The 21,487-nt window shown below is 41.1% G+C and overlaps 1 protein-coding gene across 1 annotated transcript in view; it reads right to left on the reverse strand.

Moving 5' to 3' along the window:
* LOC124613000 (carboxypeptidase B-like) overlaps positions 1–21,487 on the reverse strand; it is a 71,709-nt gene that overhangs the window by 17,225 nt on the left and 32,997 nt on the right. Inside the window, exons 3-4 of the mRNA XM_047141552.1 lie at positions 9,274–9,370; positions 6,998–7,303 (exon numbers count right to left, since the gene is read on the reverse strand). Of these exons, the coding sequence (XP_046997508.1) occupies positions 6,998–7,303; positions 9,274–9,370 (403 nt within the window). The remainder of the gene's footprint in view (positions 1–6,997; positions 7,304–9,273; positions 9,371–21,487) is intronic.

Genomic DNA, 21,487 nt, shown 5'->3' on the forward strand with positions numbered 1-21,487 from the left:
TCTTACATGTTTACCGCAAACGGGGATACAATGTGTTTTAGGTATGTGAACTGCATCGTTTGCAGGACTGCATTCAGATTTCAAGCAAAATGGGTACCGAGTCACTAGCGCAATGCTTTCAAATGACAACAGCTTGTGTCAAAATGTGCAAGCGTTGGAACTACGGAATATGGATACAGTTCTGAATTAAATACAACAGTAATTCGAGAATTTGCTGGATGCTAAGAGGAATGAAATAAACTTAAAAAGAATGTTAAACTGTTGTTTGAGCGATCTTCCTTTACGTGAAGTATTTTTAGTGACTAAATAAAATCATTTTACTTGTTATCAAAGCGTCTTCATCTTTATTTTCAAAGCATTCTCACTGTGCAATTTATTATCTGCTACCCTTATGGAACATATTTTCCGTGTTAGTTAATTATCTGATTGAGATTTTAATTTGGGGAAGCGTAGTAAAGGAGTGAGAGACTGCTGCAGCAGAAGGTAAACAGTAGAGACGTGAAAACGTAGTGTTTAAGCAATTGTTTCACTTAGTTTTTGCGTCACGGTAGGTTTGTAGATGTTTAAGAACTTGGGGCACTGACGCTCTCCGATTTGTCAGATATTGTTAGTTTCTCTTACGACTTTCGCTATCAGTTATTACATCTGTGTTATGTCGGACCGTTGCCTAAGATGTAACAGTCTATGGCACCTCCTCGAGCACAACTCTTCAAAATTTCATGTGTCGCCAGTCCGTGTTTGAGAATTTTCTGCCTCTCTGTAGGCCAATAATACTGCAGGTGTGTTTCAGTGCCACAACTTGGCATTCGTCTGTGATATGGCTGTTTGAGGCAAAAGAAGATAGTGGAAGGAGGGGGGTATAATTGGAAGTAAACATGCAGAGGAGAAAAAAAGGAGATAAATTTACTTTTTTCGTGTTATTCTGTATCTGTTTGTAAGATCGAAAATTAATAAGGGAAGGAAGGAGTTGTTGCAAGAGGAGTCTCATAAATGACATAGACCGTGAAGTTAGGATGAGGATGTTGCAATTTATTTCCATCTCTGTGTGTTGTTAAGTTCTGACGTTGTTCTTATCCTCGCCCCTTGCTTTGAACGCTGATTGTTGATTCCCATTCATTTCGTCTTTTCTGATAAATGATGCTTGATACCATGCTAACACTTTTATCGAATGCTACCTGTTTAATGATAGAGAGTTGTAATGAGCTACTCATTGAAATTAAAGGCAATTTTACACAGATTACCGATCTTCAGCAGCAGACAAGGGTCGTTACTAAGCTGCAATCATTACAGAATGAACACTCACTCTAGAATAATCACTTCCTTAACAGAGTTTTCGTTGTTTCTATTAGCAGTTAGTCAATTACCAGCTGAGAAACCCGTCATTGCCCCGGTATTTATTTATTCCAGTCTTCTATTAGTCCATCGTCTCTTTCCCCTTCACTCTGTATATCTCCTTCCTCCTCTCTTCGTACATTTTCTCCTTTCCCCTCTCTCTGTACACCTGCTCCTTTGCCCTCTTCTCCTCTCTCTCCTTCTCCTCTTGCCACTTTCTTTGTCCATGTCCTCTTGCCCCCCCCTCTCTGTCCTTCTCCTCCTGCCCCCTCTCTCTATCCATCTTCTTCTTCCCCTCTCTTTTTATCCACCTCACCTCCCTCCTATCTCCATCCTCCCCTCCCAGTTCCCTGTTCATCACCACTACCATCCCCTCTCTCTGTCCATCTTCACCATCCCCTCTCTCCGTCCACGTCCTTCCCTACACCCTATCTCCTATTGCCCCCATCCCCCTCTGTGTCCATTTCCTCTTGCCCCTTCTCTATGTATCTCTGCAATGCGTTGTAGTTCTTCTCAACTTCGTTGTACAATTATGTCACGGATTGTGTTTCATTGCCCGTAATTACGATGTCGACGTCTTCTATCTTCTTCTATCTGAGTAGCATTAAATCGACTTTCGTGTTCTCCAGGTGGCCTTTTGTTAGCTCGAATTGTAGCTTCATAGTCATGACAAACCATTCGGTCTAGTGCTGTTCTGAATATGTGCATCAGTAGACTGTATGAGTGTAAGGTCTTCTGTCCATCTAGAATTACTTCTCGTCTCAGTACATTGATATCTGTGCATCGTTGATCAATTTGTGTTTCTTCATTTCCGACGAAATATACTTGTAAAATTTATTGTCTTCGTTGCGTAGTGGTAGTAATGATCCCATATTGTGACGTATTTGTCCTTGGATGGAAAAAAAAGTACTCGATTTCACTCTGTTAGTGTTGACCGAAGTGACAGAAATAAGTTGTTTGGAAAGAGGCGTAGTACGCTTTTGTATTTAGAAGAAAGTGCTTTGATTCTGGAGGTTCCCCTCTCATTAATGTAAAAATTCCTGTGGAGGTGCTTCCGGTGGCAGTAGTCGAATTTTTCCAGTCATGCAACGGAATCCTGGTGTTTCTCTACTGAAGTTTTTCGCGTTGCAAAATTGGCTGACGCTATCCATTTTTACAATTACGACGTGTTTGTGTTTATCTTCTATCGTCGGGTCGTAGTGAAATGTTTCCTTTGTTAGGTTGTACTGTTAACTTGTCCTCGTTTGCGCTTCTCCTAGGGTGATATTTTCATGGCTGGCTTGAGTTCGCAGTCTTCCATCATAAGATAGCCTCTCAATTATTGATCCTTCAATCCGTCTATTTCGTTGTTCTTCGGTTTCTCTGCTTCACACGGTGCTCATTGTCGTTCATTGGGTACTTAAACGTGCTTTGCGCTGTTCGTCTGCTTCGATAGCGATAACAAAGCAACAAAAGGCGTTTTACGATCTCTGTTTCAACTGGTACAGTTAAGTTACAATGGTACGCCACGATTTTCGACGGATCGGACGTGGGCAAAGATATTGCGTTGCCGTGTTGCCCTCCAAGGTCGCCTGGGGTTTCGTTAAAGACTCTGCCTAAGCCCCTTCTGGTGCGACTTTAAGTGAATCGCGACTCAGCGTAGCGTCCGCACTGTATGCTCCCGACATGCTCACAAGGTTATGCCACGAGGATAACTATCTAGAACGAATATTTCACTCTGCAGCGGATTGGGCTCTGATATTAAACTTCCTGCCAGATTAAAATTGTGTGCGGAACTGATAGTGGAACTCGCGACCTTTGCTTTTCGCAGCCAAGTACTCTATCGACGGGTTACCCAAGCACGTCACAGGATCCTCCTCACAGATTTACTTCCACCAGAACCTCATTTGTCACTTTCCGAATTCCGCCGTTCTCCTGCGAAACTAGCCGGACTAGCACTCTTGGAAGAAAAGATATTTCGGAGCTATGGCTTAGCCAGAGCGTGGAGAATGTTTCCAGGGTGAATTTTCACTCTGCAACGGAGTGTGCGCTGATGTGAAAGGGCAATAAAAACTTTGACCTAAAGCGTATGTGGTGTAGTCAATGCCCACACCGTGGCGCCTGCAGCTGCGTGGCCGCGGTCTTTACGTCATACAGCCAACGGCCGGCACGCCCCGCTTATGCGCAGCTCTGCACAGCTGTACAGCGCTGGCGCGGGCCTCACACACAGAGTGCTTCCGCACTGTCATGGCAACCTCGGCCGGGTCCTCCCGAGAGACAGTCACGTGAGGCCGCGCCGCCAATCATATCAGACACGACCAGCGGACTCGGTTACGGCGGTCATACTCCTCCGCCACTCGCCCTATATAGCGGCATACACCGCCACGCCTGGCAGGCTGGCTCGTGTTTGGCTACCTCTGCTACGTCGACGTCGCACCCAGGAATGACGCTACACTGTGCTACGACTGTTTGCCATACCAGACTTGGACTCTGGAGCCCAGTCGCTGCTCTTGATCAAGCACCAAGTTGTGTTAGTATTTTGGAGCTGATGGCAATAAACAGAATTTGGAGCTCACGCCAATCATTATTTGTTGTTAATCCAATTCCGGATACAACAGCGTAATTGTTAAAAGTTCCTCGAGATCGTGTGTGCATGCATGCAAAAGATACACTTTTGTAAAACTGGGTGGTTCTTCTGAAAATAAAAACTCTGTAAGCCTAACTTAATCATAACTTAAAATTTACTCCGAGTTTCTTTTATTCATGTAGAAGATACAGTCTTGCAAAATCGGATAAGTCTTTTTGAAACAGTGTTTATTTATATGGCCTCTGATTACTAGTGTGCTGGGTTCCTTACGCCCTATACACGTTGGCAGGTAGAAAGTCCAGCGCCTGCACAACCACAGAGGGAGGTGCCCCTTGCCTCGCAGATCCACGGTCTGGTCGATGCGAAATTTACTGTTAATAAGAAGCTTGCCTACCCAGTACTCACTTTCAAGGCGTAGCAGGCCTAACGACATCCCAGTCACGTGAAGTGGCAACAGCGCCATTCGTTGTGGCGACATCTCTCTGTCCTATGCAACAGCTATCTCTAATGCAATTGCTTGTGTGTGCTGTCTCAAACAGGGTGTGCATTAGTTAGGGGGGGGGGGGGGGATATGCAGTATTTTAATATTTTGGAAGATGAATGGCGATTCGCAAGTAGCCATGAAAAGCTCCATTTTCGCAGCTGTTAAAAACCTGTGTAATACCGACTTTTAAATCATTTTCTTGAAAGAAAAAAAATGTGAATACACTATATTTTTTGCTTTTCCTGAGATCTAGGGGAGAGGCGCCAGCCGCCCTTGCCCCTGGGTATAGGTGCTCTTGGTGTACACCGAAGGAGTCCCTGATTTTAAACTTAAGCATCTCGAAAAATAAGATCTATAGACGAGTACAACAAAACATATGTTTATTGTGAAAGCTGTAAAAATTTCATGCAGAAGTTTCGAAAAGCTGCTAACGGATGCCGCTGTACACAGTGCAGGACTTACAGTATCAGCATGCACAATTCAACTCGTCCTCAGCAGGCAGGCTTTGGAATCAGATCACAGTCTTTTCGAAACGTCCACCAGTCGCAGTACGGAGGAGGCACAAACGAACGATGGAATTTGCCACTTCATCCCATAGTGTGTCAATGCAAACGGACTCAGATGCCAAACAGATCGCTGATTCAAGGTTAGCCGTGTGGCGACGAACTGATCCAAAATTCTAGCGTTACGTTCACTCGTCATTGCTTCTCGGTTGAAAAAGGGCCAATAATGCCTGCTGCATACCGCAGCCAAAACAGTAACTTTGGAAGAAAGCAGTGGTATCTTTACACACAAATGGGAATTTTCGGAACCCCAAAGCCATCAAAATTTTGTTTATTCACGACTCCATTCATGTGGAAGTGCAGTTGACCTGTGAACCAGTTGCAGCCAACATCATATCCTTCTTTATCAAATCATTGTGAGAATCTGGTTCGTAAAGTCATTTACCTGTCACATAGCTCATACAGGTACGGCCTTGTGGCTTTGGATTTTGAATGGAAATATAAGTAAGCTCTGTCTGAATATATAATCCATGCGGGAACGCTTCAAGCCAGACTGTGCGGAAATTGTCTTTGATTTTGCAGAATAATTCAAGAAACCACGGCGACATTTTCAGGAGTAACTGCAGTTTGTCTGGGGCCAATATTGCCCGCTAGATCATCAGCCACGCTGCGTGTCCGTTGGAATATGGCGAAGAGATTGCGAATGTTTTTCTTTTGGAACAGTAACTTGTGTTTGAAAACTGCGTTTGTAGTCATATGACTGTGTTCCAACCTGTGGTATTCCATTACCATAAAAAGACGTTGTTGGATGGAATACATGATTTCAATCTCTTCGTTTGGTAGGCTAATCTCCTTCCGCGGTTCAACGGTGGATCTGATCCCTCTGAGCTGCCGGGCGATATCTGTAGGCACGACGTATTGTGAGTACACCGACATCTATTGGCAATGTACAACATTTTCACAGCCTTCACAATAAACGTACCGTTTGTTGCACTCGTACGTCGATCTTACTCTTCGAGGTATTTCATTTTGGAATCAGGGACTCCTTCGCTGGACACCTTGTACAACACCAATACTAAGGTCAGAAATGCTATAGTCCAGGGGCGGGCAAACGTTGCACGCGGCTCATGAGCGCACAGCGCTGCACGTGTGCTGCTCGAGTGCAATCGTCCACTGGGGCAGTGGCGACAGCCGGCAGGTTGCGGCAGTGTGGTGCCAGGCTAAGCTGCGGACGTTGATACCAAGCGACCACTACGTAGTGAACGTTGTATTTCAAGAACCGGAAAGTGCAGAGTGAAACAAGGAAACGGAGAAGTGGAAATTTGCTGTCTTTTAAAAAGTAATGGGAGAATCATTTTTTCTTTGTGCAAAAACGTGAAAATTCGAAATGTTTAGTATGTGGCAGTATTCTCGCTGGTCAGTGGAAGTTTAGTATTGAAGGCCATTATAACAAATTTCACAAGGACGAGTACAGTTTATTGTCGGATTCTGAGCGGATGGGGAAATTGACTGAGCTTAAGAAGAGCGATCTGACGATACTAAATGAATATGTCGTAGTTGCTGTGGTCACGAGAGATCTGCAACTTTATTTCGTCATGTCTCTCATCTAACTGATTTAACATTTTATGGAGCACTGTTTTCAATTTTTCAGGACGACAACAATAATAGCCCAGCAGTACGTGCAAGTTACAAGATTGCGCTTAATATAGCGAGAGCTGGAAAACCATTTGCTGAATTACTAAGTCTCGGTTAAGAGCAGATATCAGTGATGAAAATTGAAGTAACTGTTTGCGTTTGTCTGTACGTAGAAATTTTGTTCCACTCCACCTACGATAATTAAATAAAACGTATCGTAGGTAATAGGTACTCTTTCAAACCACGCACTCCTACTAACCTTATTCCTTCATTCAATAAAGCAAGATAGGAAACAAAACGCATTGCAGAGGAAGGAGCGGACAGAAGGTATGGTGGGGAGGGGAGATAAGCGGGTGGCCAGCTTGCCCCTGTGTGCACGCAGAACACCTGTTAACTGCACGCGTGCAAGTGCACCGCACACGTGCAGGATTCCTGCCCGCCCCTGCTATAGTCAAAAGTAACAAGTGTTAACATTACCGATGTGAACGTGTACTCGTAACCATCAGGGTTGATCACGGGTATGATGTGCCAGTCGACGCTGGCTGTGAGCGCGCTCTCGGTTGCATTCTCAACCAGCTGGTTGATGACGTAGAGGGCGGCAGCTGGAGCGATCCACTCTCTGGCGTGGATGCCTGCGTCGATTACGATTACTGGACGGGTGCCGTCCCCACCCGATGAAATCTTGATCATGTCTATGGGCCGACCCTCGAAGCTCTGCCCAATGGTCTCCACGGACACCAGGCTGGGGTAGCTTGAAGCCAGGTCTGACAGGTACTGCCGAATCTGTAAACCAGAGGTACAGCGTAGACATAACTCATTGCTCTAGGCAATTTATTAATTTAATGAATACACCTTGTAAACTCCATAGCAGTATCTACCCCTAAGGTTCATTAAAATTTAAACATATGACTGTTTGAGCAACAGGAGGACTCACATCTATAGATCGCATCTCTTCTTAACAGTTTCTGTATGCGCCAAACAAATGCAATCACAGTTTGGTTTCCAATCAACATTATACAGTATTAGCAAGCACTCTCTACCCTATTTTGCGATATTACGATTAGAGCTGCATTCTTTGAACTTTTTCGATGTCCTCCGTCAATCCTGTGTGATACGAATCCCACACCTCATAGCAATACTCCAGAAAAGGGAGGACAAACATAGTGACAGCAATTTCTTCAGTAGATCTGTTGCATTTTCTAAGTGTACTGCCAGTAAATTATAGTCTTTGATTTGCTTTTACCACGACATTATCTATGTGATATTTCCAATTTAAGTCATTCGTAACAGTAATCCCTAAGTATTTAGTTGAATTTATAGCCTTTAGATTTGTGTGATTTATCATGTAACCGAAATTTAGCGGACTCCTTTCGTTATTCATGTAGATGACTTCACATTATTCATTATTTAGAGTGAACTATATTAGAGAATGGTACCAACTTCTGAGTAGTTCTTACATGGCCCTTATCAGAAAGAGTGTTGGAAATATCTGCATGGTATTCCATTCCAAAAACACTTAACATGGTTCGAGAGATAGCCAATGCATACACAATTTACGCAGTCCCTATACTACAAAACAAAAAATAAATTGTCTATTAATTACCATTTTTTTAATGGAGAGGGTGTACGCATGTAGAGTTCGAGGAATATGAAAACATACCGTATCTATAATCCGTTAAGGCTGATTTTACTCAATTGTGACTTGTCTAATGTTTAAAAGAAATTAAAAACGGCATATACAACACAGATATAGTGAAATTTAGAAGATAATTTGACAAAACGAGACGTAGAGATTTCGAAATTTTAGCCGAGAAGCTATAGGTTTATTCAGGATACCTTTGTTGTACCTATTCATAGTTTCATAGACAACGGAAAAAGTGTCTTCGAAATCGTAAACATGAAGCCATAAGTAACGATATTTTGTGATCTCCTGCAAACGGAACAATAAAAACTGATCTGTCATTTTATTTTTAATAATTGGACTAGTTTTGAACAGCGGATTTGGGATTTACATTACTTTTACTGCTGTCCCTCCCGTCTAGGCTCTATTTTGAGCTGTATATTCTCTTTGCAACATTACGTACTGGTCAACGAAGGTGGAGTCGCCTTGGTATATCCATATCAGAATTGTTCATCCAGAATGCTCGTGAAAATTGGCTGTCTCCTTTAAGTCATCGATCACGTATGGTTTTTCCTTCCACACCATTTAAATAGCATTATCTGCAAATTATTGAAGACACTCTTAGCAATCTATAACAGGATGAGTTTTATATCTGAGGTGTTTGAACAGAATTTTTGCTGTCGGATACGTCCCTATGTGAACGACGTAATCAATGTCCACTTCATTATCAATATGTTTTAAATATGGGAACCCTTCCACCGCCTGGTAAAAATATATTTTTCGCAGCTGAATGTTATTGAGATTTTTTATTCATTAATAAATACAAGTTTTTTTTATCTTATTCCACTTTAAAAGGACATTAACAAATTATTTCGTTTTATAGCTTTACATTTTTCTCCCAAAGTCCTTCAGATAGGGGTATCTTAAACTAAATGAATGCTTCGTTCTCCATAGAGGCTGAAGCTAGTAACTCAGTAGCGTTATATGCGCTATCAGATCGCTTAGCAACATACTGTCGACTTTTTAGAACTTTCTGTATTTACGCTAAACCCTCTGAGAATCGCGTCAATTGCAATTATCAATTTAGGGTCACGGCATTTGTGTAGTTATTTAAATCGTGGGAGATACACACCTCGTCGTACGTTTGGTACTCCGTAAACGATATGCGGGACTCGTGACGTCGAGGCAGTGCCTTGTGCTGCGTCGAATTCCGCTCCTTCTGGAACACCCTGAAAACCATTCACATCATCATTACAGCACACACACTTGACTGGGACGAAACTTTACACTGCTCACACCACCATCATCATCAGTCATTTGACATTCACTGATGGATAAAGACTTTGGAAAGAGTTTTCCATACATTACGGGCATCAAAATAATATAGGTTGTATACCGTCTTTGGCGACTTTAATGCAATATCTTATTTAAACCACGTGCGTTTCACTTTATGTCAATGCATTTCCAGTATCCGGATGTTTGTTTCCTTCTACACATTAAGAATGAAGCAGGAAACAAAATACCTAACCACTGAAGACGTTTGAAATAAAGTGAAATGCATACAGTAGCAAAGGATCGCCTGTGACCTACACTGAAGCGCAAAAGAAACAGGTATGGGCATGCGTATTCAAATACAGAGATATGTAAACATGCAGAATACAGTGCTGCGGTCGGCAACGCCTGTATAAAACCACAAGTGTCTGCCGCAGTTGTTACTTCGGTAACTGCTGCTACAGTGGCGGGTTATCAAGATGTAAGTGAATTTGAAGGTGGCGTTATAGTCGGCGCACGATCGACGCAACACAGCATGTCCGAGGTAGCGATGAAGTAGAGATTTTCCGTACGACCATTCCACGAGTGTACCGTGGGTATCATGAATCCGGTAAAACATCAAATGTTCGACATCACTGCGGCCGGAAAGAGAATCGTTCAAAGAGACAGAAGTACAAACCTTCCGACTCAGATTGCTGCAGATTTCAATGCTGGGCCATCAACAAGTGTCAGCGTACGAACCATTCAACGAAACATCATCGATATGGGCTTTTGGAGCCGAAGGCCCGCTCGTGTACCCTTGATGACTTCACAACACTAAGCTTTACGCCTCTCCTGGGCCCATCAACAAAGACATTGCGCTGTTGATGACTGGAAACATTTTGCCCGGTCGGACGAGTCTCGTTTCAAATTGTATCCGGTGGATGGACGTATTCAGGTATGGAGACAACCTCATGAATCCATGGACCCTGCATGTCAGCAGGCAGCTGTTCAGTATGGTGGAGGCTCTGTAATGGTGTGGAACGTGTCGGACGAGTCTCGTTTCAAATTGTATCCAGTGGATGGATGTGTTCGGGTATGGAGACAACCTCATGAATCCATGGACCCTGCATGTCAGCAGGCGGATGTTCAGTATGGTGGAGGCTCTGTAATGGCGTGGAAAGTGTGCAGTTGGAGTGATATTTGACCCCTGATATGTCTACGTACGACTCTGAGAGGTGACACGTACGTAAGCATCCTGCCTGATCACCTGCATTCATTCGTGTCCATTGTGCATTCCGACGGACTTGGTGAATTCCAGCGGGATAATGTGACATCTCACACGTTAATAATTGCTACAGAGTGGCTCCAGGAACACTCTTCTGAGTTTAAACAATTCTGGTGGCCACTAGACTCCCCAGACATGAACAATATTGAGCATATCTGGAATGCCATGCAACGTGCTCTTCAGAAGAGATATCCTCCCCCTAGTACTCTTGCGAATTTGTGGACAGCCCTGCAGGATTCATGGTGTCAGTTCCCTCCAGCACTACTTCAGACATTAATCGAGTCCACGGCATGTTGTGTTGCGGCTCTTCTGCGTGACCGCGGGGGCCATACACAATATTAGGCAGGTGTACCAATTTCTTTGGCTCTTCAGTGTATATTACTTGTATAACTGCGACTGAGGAAAATAAGCCTAAAAACAAAAACAACATATATGCGCATCCATGTTCTCAGTGCATGTTTTATGAAGTAAACTACTCATCCGTCATCTCCGTCGTTTAAGTCCTTCTCTCCAGCACCTACCGTCGATACGCTTGATTCGCTCACTTCCATTTTATTTTAGTTAATCATCCAGTCTTTTATCCTGACACATTTGTTTAAGAATTTAAATAATTTCCAAGATACATCTCTCAACTACTCGCTGAGGAGCGTTTTGGTTATGAACAGTTTTTATATTGAGATTCCATTTATTACTTCCAAAGCCATTTTATGCTTTCCTTGACAGTCACATAGAGACATTAGTTTTGAAAACCATTATTAATTTATCAGTTTTTGTTTCTCTTAAAAAAAATTTTGTTTTTCCCCACTTGCAGTCGAAAATACGATGGAATGCTGAGAAGAAATGCCTCAGATTTTTTATATGAAAATTCTTAAGGCCTAAGTAAAACAAACGTTATTAATAATCTACATCTTTCTTGTTCACGACTGCATATTTATTCCTCAACATAGTCACCCTGGCGACGAACACATTTCTGCCAATAAGAGAACAGTTTGTTGATACCATTGCTGTAGAATGTCTGACTTCGTTCCCGGAGCCACAACCTCACCTTTCCTTGCACCGCTTCATCACTGTCAAAGTGAAGTCGCCGAAGGCTTTCTTTAAGTTTTGAAAAACAGAAAATCGGATGGGGCCAAGTCGGGACTGTGTGGAGGATGATCGACGACAGTGGACCCAAGGCGTCGTATTGTTGCAGATGTCGCTGCGCACGTCTGTGGTCGGCATTGTCATGCTGAAGGAGAGGCGAACTCTTCAAATCGAAACTCGATTACAGCACGCTGTCTCTCACTCACCGGCATAGTAACTTTGCACATTGTCGTATTACACGCAACACTTCGGAGCCCTCTAGCGACAAAGAACTGCAAATACGTAGACACGAAGAATAAACATGTAGAATGTTAATGTTGTTTGTTTTATTTAAAAAGTTGCAAGAGTTTTCACATAAAAAATAAGAGGCATTAATTTTCAGCACGCCCTCGTATATACTAGAACAAATACTTTTGCATATTGTTCCACGTAGCCTATCTGTTGTAGACTGCCAAAAGCCCAAATCTTCTACTTAATAGATACCTCGTTGAATTTGAGATTTTCTTTTATTTTGCTTTTACCATAACTGCAACATCTTTGGCTGTTTTACATGAGTACCTTAGTTTAAGGATACATGATACTTTTCCGACTCAATATTACGTAAAAATCAGCGCCTATTTCTTTCAGACACTGTTTATAATGTATAGGTTTTACAGATTTTTTGTTGATATCAGGCAATGGAGCACACTTTCTAAACAAATTAAAAGTATTTTGAATATTTTTGAAACTGCTTAGGGTTATTAAAAAGATTACAAAGAAATTGATGTAATTTTTTTCCAAAATACTTCCTCAAATTGAGGTACCATTTAATCCAATGCCAATGTTATACATTTGAAGGAGACCAAACTTTAACCAGACATGCATGACATGATGGTTGAGATACTAGACCTATTTACTTCCACCTATTATGTATATAAAAATATCACATCTTACATTTTAATTTTTATAATTTTTTCCTAGTGAAAATGTTATTTTTTCTATAATTTAGGTGATTCTGCAATAAAGCTTAGGTCTACTACATATACATACATGGACTATATACTTACATGGACTACTGCAAGTTACAGAAAAAAATTAGAGCGATGCTTTATAAACCTTAGGAAATATTTGTACCTGAATTCTGAGAAGTACAACTTGCAGGAAATTGCAAATGAAGATATGAGTCCAATTAAACTGTGCCTCAGCTGAAGCAAGTCTTCATCCTGCTGCATTTCTTCATCTTCAGGCTTCCTCTTGGCACTTCTTTTGGCGCTTACTACTTCTATGGTAACCTGAAGAGCGAATCTTTCAGCTTCAAGCACCCTTTGTCTGTCACACGCAAGCAATTGATCTTCCGTATTAGAGCGACATTTTATGCCTAACTTTCTCAGGTCTTCCAACCTTCCTATCACTCCAGCACTGAAACATATGACTCCATCTAGTACACCATCTTTTAATGTATTTAGTCCTACAAAAACGTTCTTGGGTAATCTTTCCCATATGCAATGGTTGAAACTTTCGTATGTATTCTGAGTGACTACATGAAGACATTTACTAACAAGGGAACCTCCCCATCGCACCCCCCTCAGATTTAGTTATAAGTTGGCACAGTGGATAGGCCTTGATAAACTGAACACAGATCAATTGAGAAAACAGGAAGAAGTTGTGTGGAACTGTGAAAAAATAAGCAAAATATACAAACTGAGTAGTCCATGGGCGACATAGGCAATATGATGGAGACCGTTATCTCACGGGCGCCGTGGTCCCGTGGTAGCGTGAGCAGTTGCAGAAGGAGAGGTCCATGGTTCAAGTCTTCCCTCGAGTGAAAATTTTACTTTCTTTATTTTTGCATAGTTATTATCTGCCCGTTCGTTCATTGACGTCTCTGTTCACTGTAATAAGTTTAGTGTCTGTGTTTTGCGACCGCACCGCAAAACCGTGAGATTAGTAGACGAAAGGCCGTGCCTCTCCAATGGGAATCGAAAACATTTGATCGCAAGGTCATAGCTCAACCGATTCCTCCACAGGAAAACACGTCTGATATATTCTATACGACACTGGTGACGGCATGTGCGTCACATGACAGGAATATGTTGTCGACCCAGCTAACTTGTACACTTGGCGAATGGGTAAAAAGATTCTTCTACCTTGCCCGATTTAGGTTTTCTTGTGAAAGTGGTAATCACTCCCAAAAAAGTGATGAAAACATAAGAGTTTGTCACATAAACTGAAAATAAAAAATTAAAATTTTCACTCGATGGAAGATTTGAATCAAGGACCTTTCGTTCCGCAGCTGCTCTCGTTACCACGAGACCACGTCACTCCTGCGTTTTGAGTGTCCTTGATGTTTTATATCTTCCCATGAACTACTCAGTTTGTATATTTTGCTTATTTTTTCACAGTTCCACACAACTTCTTCCTGTTATCTCAATTGATCTGTGTTCAGTTTTTCAAGGCCTATCCACTGTGCCAACTTATAACTAAATCTGAGGGGGGTGCGATGGGGAGGTTCCCTTGTAAGCAAAACAGGGTCACTCAGGTGTCTGAAAATTGGTTTTATTTCATTCATAACAGGCTCAAGAAGAGAATTCTTACGATGGTGTATTTGATCACTTTCTTTTGCTTTTTGGTGACTACACCAAGAATCTGCCCCTTTAGGCCAAAGTCCCTGAACAGGGTGGTCATTTGTGGCCAACTTAGGAAAATAGGTGGCCCATACAGCTTTTTCCATTGCTGTAACATCATTCAGAGATGCAGTACGTCTAATGGCCAGTCCATAACAACTCTGAAGAAGGTCTGTTTATTTTTCTGTCAATCCGCCTAGGCCACACAGCAATTTTCCATCAGATAGCACCTTTCCTTTCCTTTCCCTTCGTAGCTTCCTCAATCTAGCAGCCATCCTCTTTTGCACATGTCCACAACACTCCAGTTTTGTTACCAAGATATCACCTTAAACACTAAACTCATTAATTTTATTGAAAGCTTTGGAGTCGCCATCGCCTAGGTACTTCGTATATCTAACGATCTCTGAAATATTTTGAGAGCTCCCTCACTCTCCATAACTCCACTGTAACCGTCATAATTCTTAAAACACTGCTGTTCAATGTGTCCTTCACTGTTACCATGGTAGGTGTGGCAGTACTTAGATAAGCACTCAACACCAACTCCAGAGAAGTAGCACTTACACCACCATTCCAGGAACGATCTCCTTGACGTTGCAATGTCCCATGAAGTGCAACAGCAATGTCTCTGGTTCCACTAATGTTTACAGTTTCTTCTACTGCACGTTTCATAGATGTTTTAGACACAACCGTCAACGCACTTAAAAGTATTTTTATGTACTTGCTGAACCTATTGGGAGGAGAAGGAAGGTCCATCAAACCACAAAACGTTTGAGCAGCCTTTTCTCCTTTTTCATTGCCCGCTTTACGTACACTAACTTCAAATGAATTATGCACACTGTTCAAAGTCATTTTCTTATTGCAGGATCTAAACAGAACAACTAATTTTGACGCTAAACCCTTCCTGCTACTTTGCTCAGTTATCTCCAGACAGCCTACACCATCACATTGTTTACATATCGCCACTTCCTTTATCAAAGAAGATAAGATGCCAACATCAACAACAACAAATCCACTACAAACGGCGTCATTGTTAACACAAAAATTTGAATCACCAGGAGGCGTGCCATGAGGGAGTTTCTTCCCTGAAGAAATGATACATAGGTTGCTTTCAACAGTGTGGCTTGTTTCGTTTGTGAACTGGTTACCACGGAATTTCCTTTTTTATATTTCTTGATGCGTGGCATAGTTCGTATTTATCGCACACTAAAATATATGTACTTCCACAACTATCTGTAGCACTTGGGCAACAAACATTCAGTAACACGTGAACAAACTGCTTCAGCGAAACAAAAGTAATTACTAGCAAAGATAATCATTTACAGACACTAGAAACCTACACTGTTACCAATATATACAATGTATCGTATGTGTAGTCGCTGTAAACAGAAAGTTCACAGTGCTTTTCGAAATAATACTGGTTTATGTAACAGAAATGAAGGGAGTGTGGCAACATACATGACCATAACTTTAAAATTTGGTATATGTAGGTCATTTTTCATTTGAAACCCTATAATGCATATATCAATGTAATCAGGAAAGACTATAGAATTTAATAAAGTCATAAAAAATTTCCATTCTTCCACCATTTAAAGGTACCCTGTATCCTTACTAAGTTTTCGTTCGGTCTATGTCTGTACAACCTTTATCTTCCGAGATTTTGTTACCTCTCAGTTTTTGGATAATTTTGGATTTTTTTGATTTATTTCCTCAAGAGCCTGTTTCATTCTAGCTTTATACTTTTTTTAAAATGTGCATCTTACAAATTTATGATTACCTACAATCAGAAAGTAGTTTAGTTGTATCATAGCATACCTATCACCATTATTTAATAAAATGTGGTCAACTTAATTTGTTGTTCCATTTGGTCATCACCAAGTTCATTTTCTATTTCTTTCTTTCTGAAAGAAAGCCTAAAGGACTAATTGTTTCAGCAAATTCTTCTATCTTAGATATCGTGCCCAAGGTTTTCCATTGAAGAATCGTCCTTTACATGCTCCTTTCCCAATTAAATTTACAATCAATATCCTGTACTTAGCCTTCCTGTTTCTTATCCGTTTCTGTAATTCTTCATGGAGATTTAAATAAGTGGGTAGCTGCAGCTTGCATCCCTCTTCAAACCCTTCACACATAATACCTAACTCTATAACGCAATGCGCCTTGCCTTTCCTTTCACATCCGATTACATTTCACACGCAAATCATAAAAATGTGACATCGAATACATACAAACTATCAGAAAGCGAATTGTTTCGTTGTATGTTCTGTAATAGCACATTCCTTCGTCTGTTCGGCTCCACTCGCTCTTAACCCCTTTTCCAGAGCAACTTCCGAATAACGAAATTCGTTACATCATATGTTGTTTCCTTTCATTTCTTTCCCTGACTTTTTGACAATGTTTTCTCCACGTAACACTGAGCTCCAAGCTCCATCCCTCCCGCTCTGTAACGCTCGTTACCCTCCGGACAACTATTCAAACTTCCTTCTCCAAACTACTTTCCTACGGAACGCGTCCTTGATCTGAGTGCAGTGTATCGTCATCGTCTTCATCGTACGTTAGCACTATATAAGAGTGGTATAATCAACAACGATGGTCACAGGCGTTTTTCAGTCTCTTAAACATCAATACTCAGTAACTGAAAAATATAAATAATTTATTCTTCATAAACTGAATGGTAACAGTGTTATTATCAAATGTGTCCAAGCGGATAAAGGAATTTATACTTGCGGCACACGCTCTTCCACAATGGTGAAGGAAATGAATGAAAATGGAGAAAATAAGTAGTATCATATCTAGTGTAAGAAATGCATGAAAAAACGGTTTATTTGTCAGAAAAACCACGATTTAGCTACATCACAGGTATATAAAGCGATAGTTAACTTTCTGAGAAATGAAATGAGTGTTACAAAGACAGCCATTTATGTACTTCAGGTTTTAACAACCCTGACCGAGGAAGGTATGTATACGTTTTCTGCTGTAGAGGCTATATATGGCGACTGTGAATGTCTTGAATTTGAAAATTAGAATGTATGCTGACATACAAGATGACTAAACCACCACTGTTATTGTTATCTTTGTATCAAGACGTAAAATTGTGCTAAATATACAAGCTTTCCTGGTGAGATCAAATTCTGTTACCTTGGATCCAGAGATAAATTAAAAGAAAATTGCAATATTTTTCAGATAATTGAAATTACATTGCTGAACTGTCTGTGTCGCCATTTAATGCTGTTTTCCGTTATTTTCGTTATCAGAATGACTTTCATCAGGAAAGATACGTCACTATACATATACAACCAAACATTATACTGAGGAGACTGTTGAAGTTTCTGCTTCCATCCTTTGGAGAGAGTCCAGTGGATGCAGTTTCTCAGAGTTGAAAGGGTTACTAGAGCATTTTCCACAATGTTATTCGTGCATGCTTCCTAAAACAATGTAAATAAAAAAACGACTAGTATACATGGAAAGCAAACAAATGAGGGTGTTTATAATCTGTAAATTTATCCTTTATTTTCCACTTTTATTCTGTACCACCACAAAACACGTACTCTCTGTAGCACACTGAACTACGATAACAATAAGTCAATATTGCCAGAAGTGCAAGTATCTGTATCCTCTTGTGTTGCTCAAGGACGTGTGATAGCACTGTTAAGAGTCCACAATATTTATAAATGACCTGACAGATGAGGACTACAGCTTTCTGTGTTTATTCGCAGACGAAGATTTTCTGTAAGAAAGGGCCTACCACTAAAAAATTATTTGGTACTACAGGTGACCAGAACTTGGTGCGCAGCCAAAAAAAAACAAGAATTATTGTTTTTAAGGAAGAATTTTATTTATTCGTCTACATCAATGTTGCCACCTTAAAAATAGTCCACTTTAGATATTCTACCTATGTTTGTAAAATGACGCCCCTTTAAGATTTTTTTTTATTTTTGCGTGCAGAGAAATGTGACATGGTACCAAACTTGGCGACCAGGTGGTTGGGGCGTCATTACGGTATTGTTTTTGGTGGTTCAAAAATAGCAACATGCTTCAACACAAATCTCCTTGTTTTTTTTTCTAGTTGTTTCACGCAAACGGCGTTGAGCATGTAAGTAGAACTCCACACTGATAATTGGTACCTGTAACAACAACTCGTGGAACACTATGCTCTTAAAATCTAAGTGCACAGTGATCATAACCTTCAAGCTTAACCAAATTTATCAAGCTTTTTATGGTATTGGTGATCCAAAATACTTAAATAGGGATGACTGAACGTTAGTTTCAAAGTCATATATGCAAAAATATGTTTTATCATGTTTTGCGACACATTTTAATTGTACCGGATCATCGATGACTTCAACTAGAAGCTGAGCAGCTTCTATTTTCCGCTGTTTTTGCTCGAAATTCAACAATTTTGAAACAAATTTTGCTGTCACACATTTAATGCCGAAAACAGCGAAAAACGAGAAGAGACAGTTGATACACCAACATGATCATCGATTTCTCTGACAGTGGTTCGCCGTCATTTCAAAACCATTTCTTCCATTTTTTCCGCGATTTCATCGGTTGATGATGTGCTTGGTCCTCCAGAGCGCTTATCAGCTTCTTCGAAACTGTTAGATTATTCGTAAGTCCTTGCTTTGCCCATGATAGACTCACCAAACACAATATTTAACATTTCTAAAACTCTGCTGACTTCCCTCCCTTCCAATGGCAAAAGTTAATACAAATTCCTCATCCACTTTTGCACAAAACACAAATAATCGTGATATTACCAAAAGCATATGATCTTTTTGACAGCCGATGACAGACGTAATATCCAATATGGTGAACACTGTGTACACACTTTTCAGACATCTTTACCAAAACAACTACGAAAATTCGCACGTATTCGACTAATGCAACACGCAAAATTACAGAATTTTCGCTCCTTTCTCAAGACATTACGTAATTGTAATTCATTGAGCGTAAATATGCGAAAGTGTATGCTATCAGTTAGCTACAGATCGGCGAAATTATGAGAATTAGTTACGGAAGAGAAGACAGGAGCGGTATAAAGTGGCTTGGCCACATATTTAGCTGTGTGGAAGGCGTTTCCCGTACCGGAGATATACTGGAAAAGATCCTTTCCAGCAACGTCGTTCGACCCGTTCGGGAGAGTTGTTTCCGTTTTGGGACTCTTACCAAGTGCGATTGACGAAAGAGAGTTGTTGTTGTTGTGGTCTTTAGTCCTGAGATTGGTTTGATGCAGTTCTCCATGCTACTCTATCCTGTGCAAGCTTCTTCATCTCCCAGTACCTACTGCAACCTACATCCTTCTGAATCTGCTTAGTGTATTCATCTCTTGGTCTCCCTCTACAATTTTTACCCTCCACGCTGCCCTCCAATACTAAATTGGTGATCCCTTGATGCCGCAGAAAGTGTCCTACTAACTACTTCTAGTCAGGTTGTGCCACAAACTCCTTTTCTCCCCAATCCTATTCAATACTTCCTCATTAGTTATGTGATCTACCCACCTAACATTCAGCATTCTTCTGTAGCACCACATTTCAAAAGCTTCTATTCTTGTCCAGACTATTTATCGTCCATGTTTCACTTCCATACATGGCTACACTCCATACAAATACCTTCAGAAACGACTTCCTGACACTTAAATCTATACTCTATGTTAACAAATTTCTCTTCTGTAGAAATGCTTTCCTTGCCATTGCCAGTCTACATTTTATATTTTCTCTTCTTCGACCATCATCAGTTATTTTGCTCCCAAATAGCAAAATTTCTTTACTACTTTAAGAGAAAGAGAGTATGAGGGTCGAAAGTATAGCTGTCTCAGGTTTGTATTGTCTGTGTGTCGTAGAAGAAGGTCTTCTCAAAAAATTCAAATGGGCAGGATAAGAAGAAAGGCATTACTGCAGAGAGCATGCAACTCATGCACTAATAACGTTCGCAAAAAACTTAAAAATACAGATCAAATGTTTTGTGAAATGATTCATATAAAAATAAGAAGTAAAATAGATTAGAGAAACATTTTACTCTCCTTTGAATGGTGCTGGAAATCGTCTACCCAAGCTTAAATGCTCAAGCGTCCGACTTAAGGAGACCACTGACAAAGAAATATCGAAAAATTGGTCATATTTTAAGGGAAAAAAGTACACATGAAAGATCTCAGGCCCAGCAATCGGTTCCGCGCGAAAACATTGTGCCATAATTCTGATAGAACACAGTTATGACCTTCTGAAAGTACAGCTTTTAAACTTCGTTTGGTTTGCCGAGTACAAATGTAAATACAAAGCTCATAAAATAAGTCATATTTATGTTGTTCTCAAATTGACTGTGCTTTATTTAGTAGCTTCATTGCCCACGTTACTGCTTACAGCTCCTCCTCAGACAATATCTGACTAAACACGGTCATCCTATTTTCCAGGGTTTTTAAGCCGCTATTTCTACATAAAAAAAAGCACTCCGTCTGCAGGCCACAAGTGGCCCATCGGGACCATCCGACCGCCGTGTCATCCTCAGCTGAGAATGCGGATAGGAGGGGCGTGTGGTCAGCACACCGCTCTCCCCGTCGTTTCGATGGTTTTCTGTGACCGGAGCCGCTACTATTCAGTCGAGTAGCTCCCCAATTGGCATCACGAGGCTGAGTGCACCCCGAGAAACGGCAACAGCGCATGGCGGCCCGGATGGTCACTCAGCCAAGTGCCGGCCACACCCGACAGCGCTTAACTTCGGTGATTTAACGGGAACCGGTGTATCCACTGCGGTAAGGCCGTTGCCCATTTCTACATAACAGGCTGCAAAATTGGGCTATACGAAGTAGTAGCAAGAAATCTCACAACAAAAATGTATTTCACCAGCAGTTGTAATGGCACAGCATAATGAGGAACAGATAGTTACTACTTTTGAGCACAGTCAGATTATTTGTACAAGCAGACACATGGTTGCTCCTTTGGTATATCAGGGCATCAGTTATAATATTCATATAACAAACGGGCGTTAGACCCATTTAAGTACGACAAAAGCTTGCGCTTGTTTATAGTAAACTTCTTCCCTCTCAAATGCTTCACTGGTGTACATGTGTAGACTGAAGCGACGAATGAAAATTTGTACCAAACGCGGAATTCGAACCCAAATCTCCT

Source organism: Schistocerca americana, chromosome 4 (genome assembly GCF_021461395.2).
Source record: "Schistocerca americana isolate TAMUIC-IGC-003095 chromosome 4, iqSchAmer2.1, whole genome shotgun sequence".
Lineage (NCBI taxonomy): Eukaryota > Metazoa > Arthropoda > Insecta > Orthoptera > Acrididae > Schistocerca > Schistocerca americana.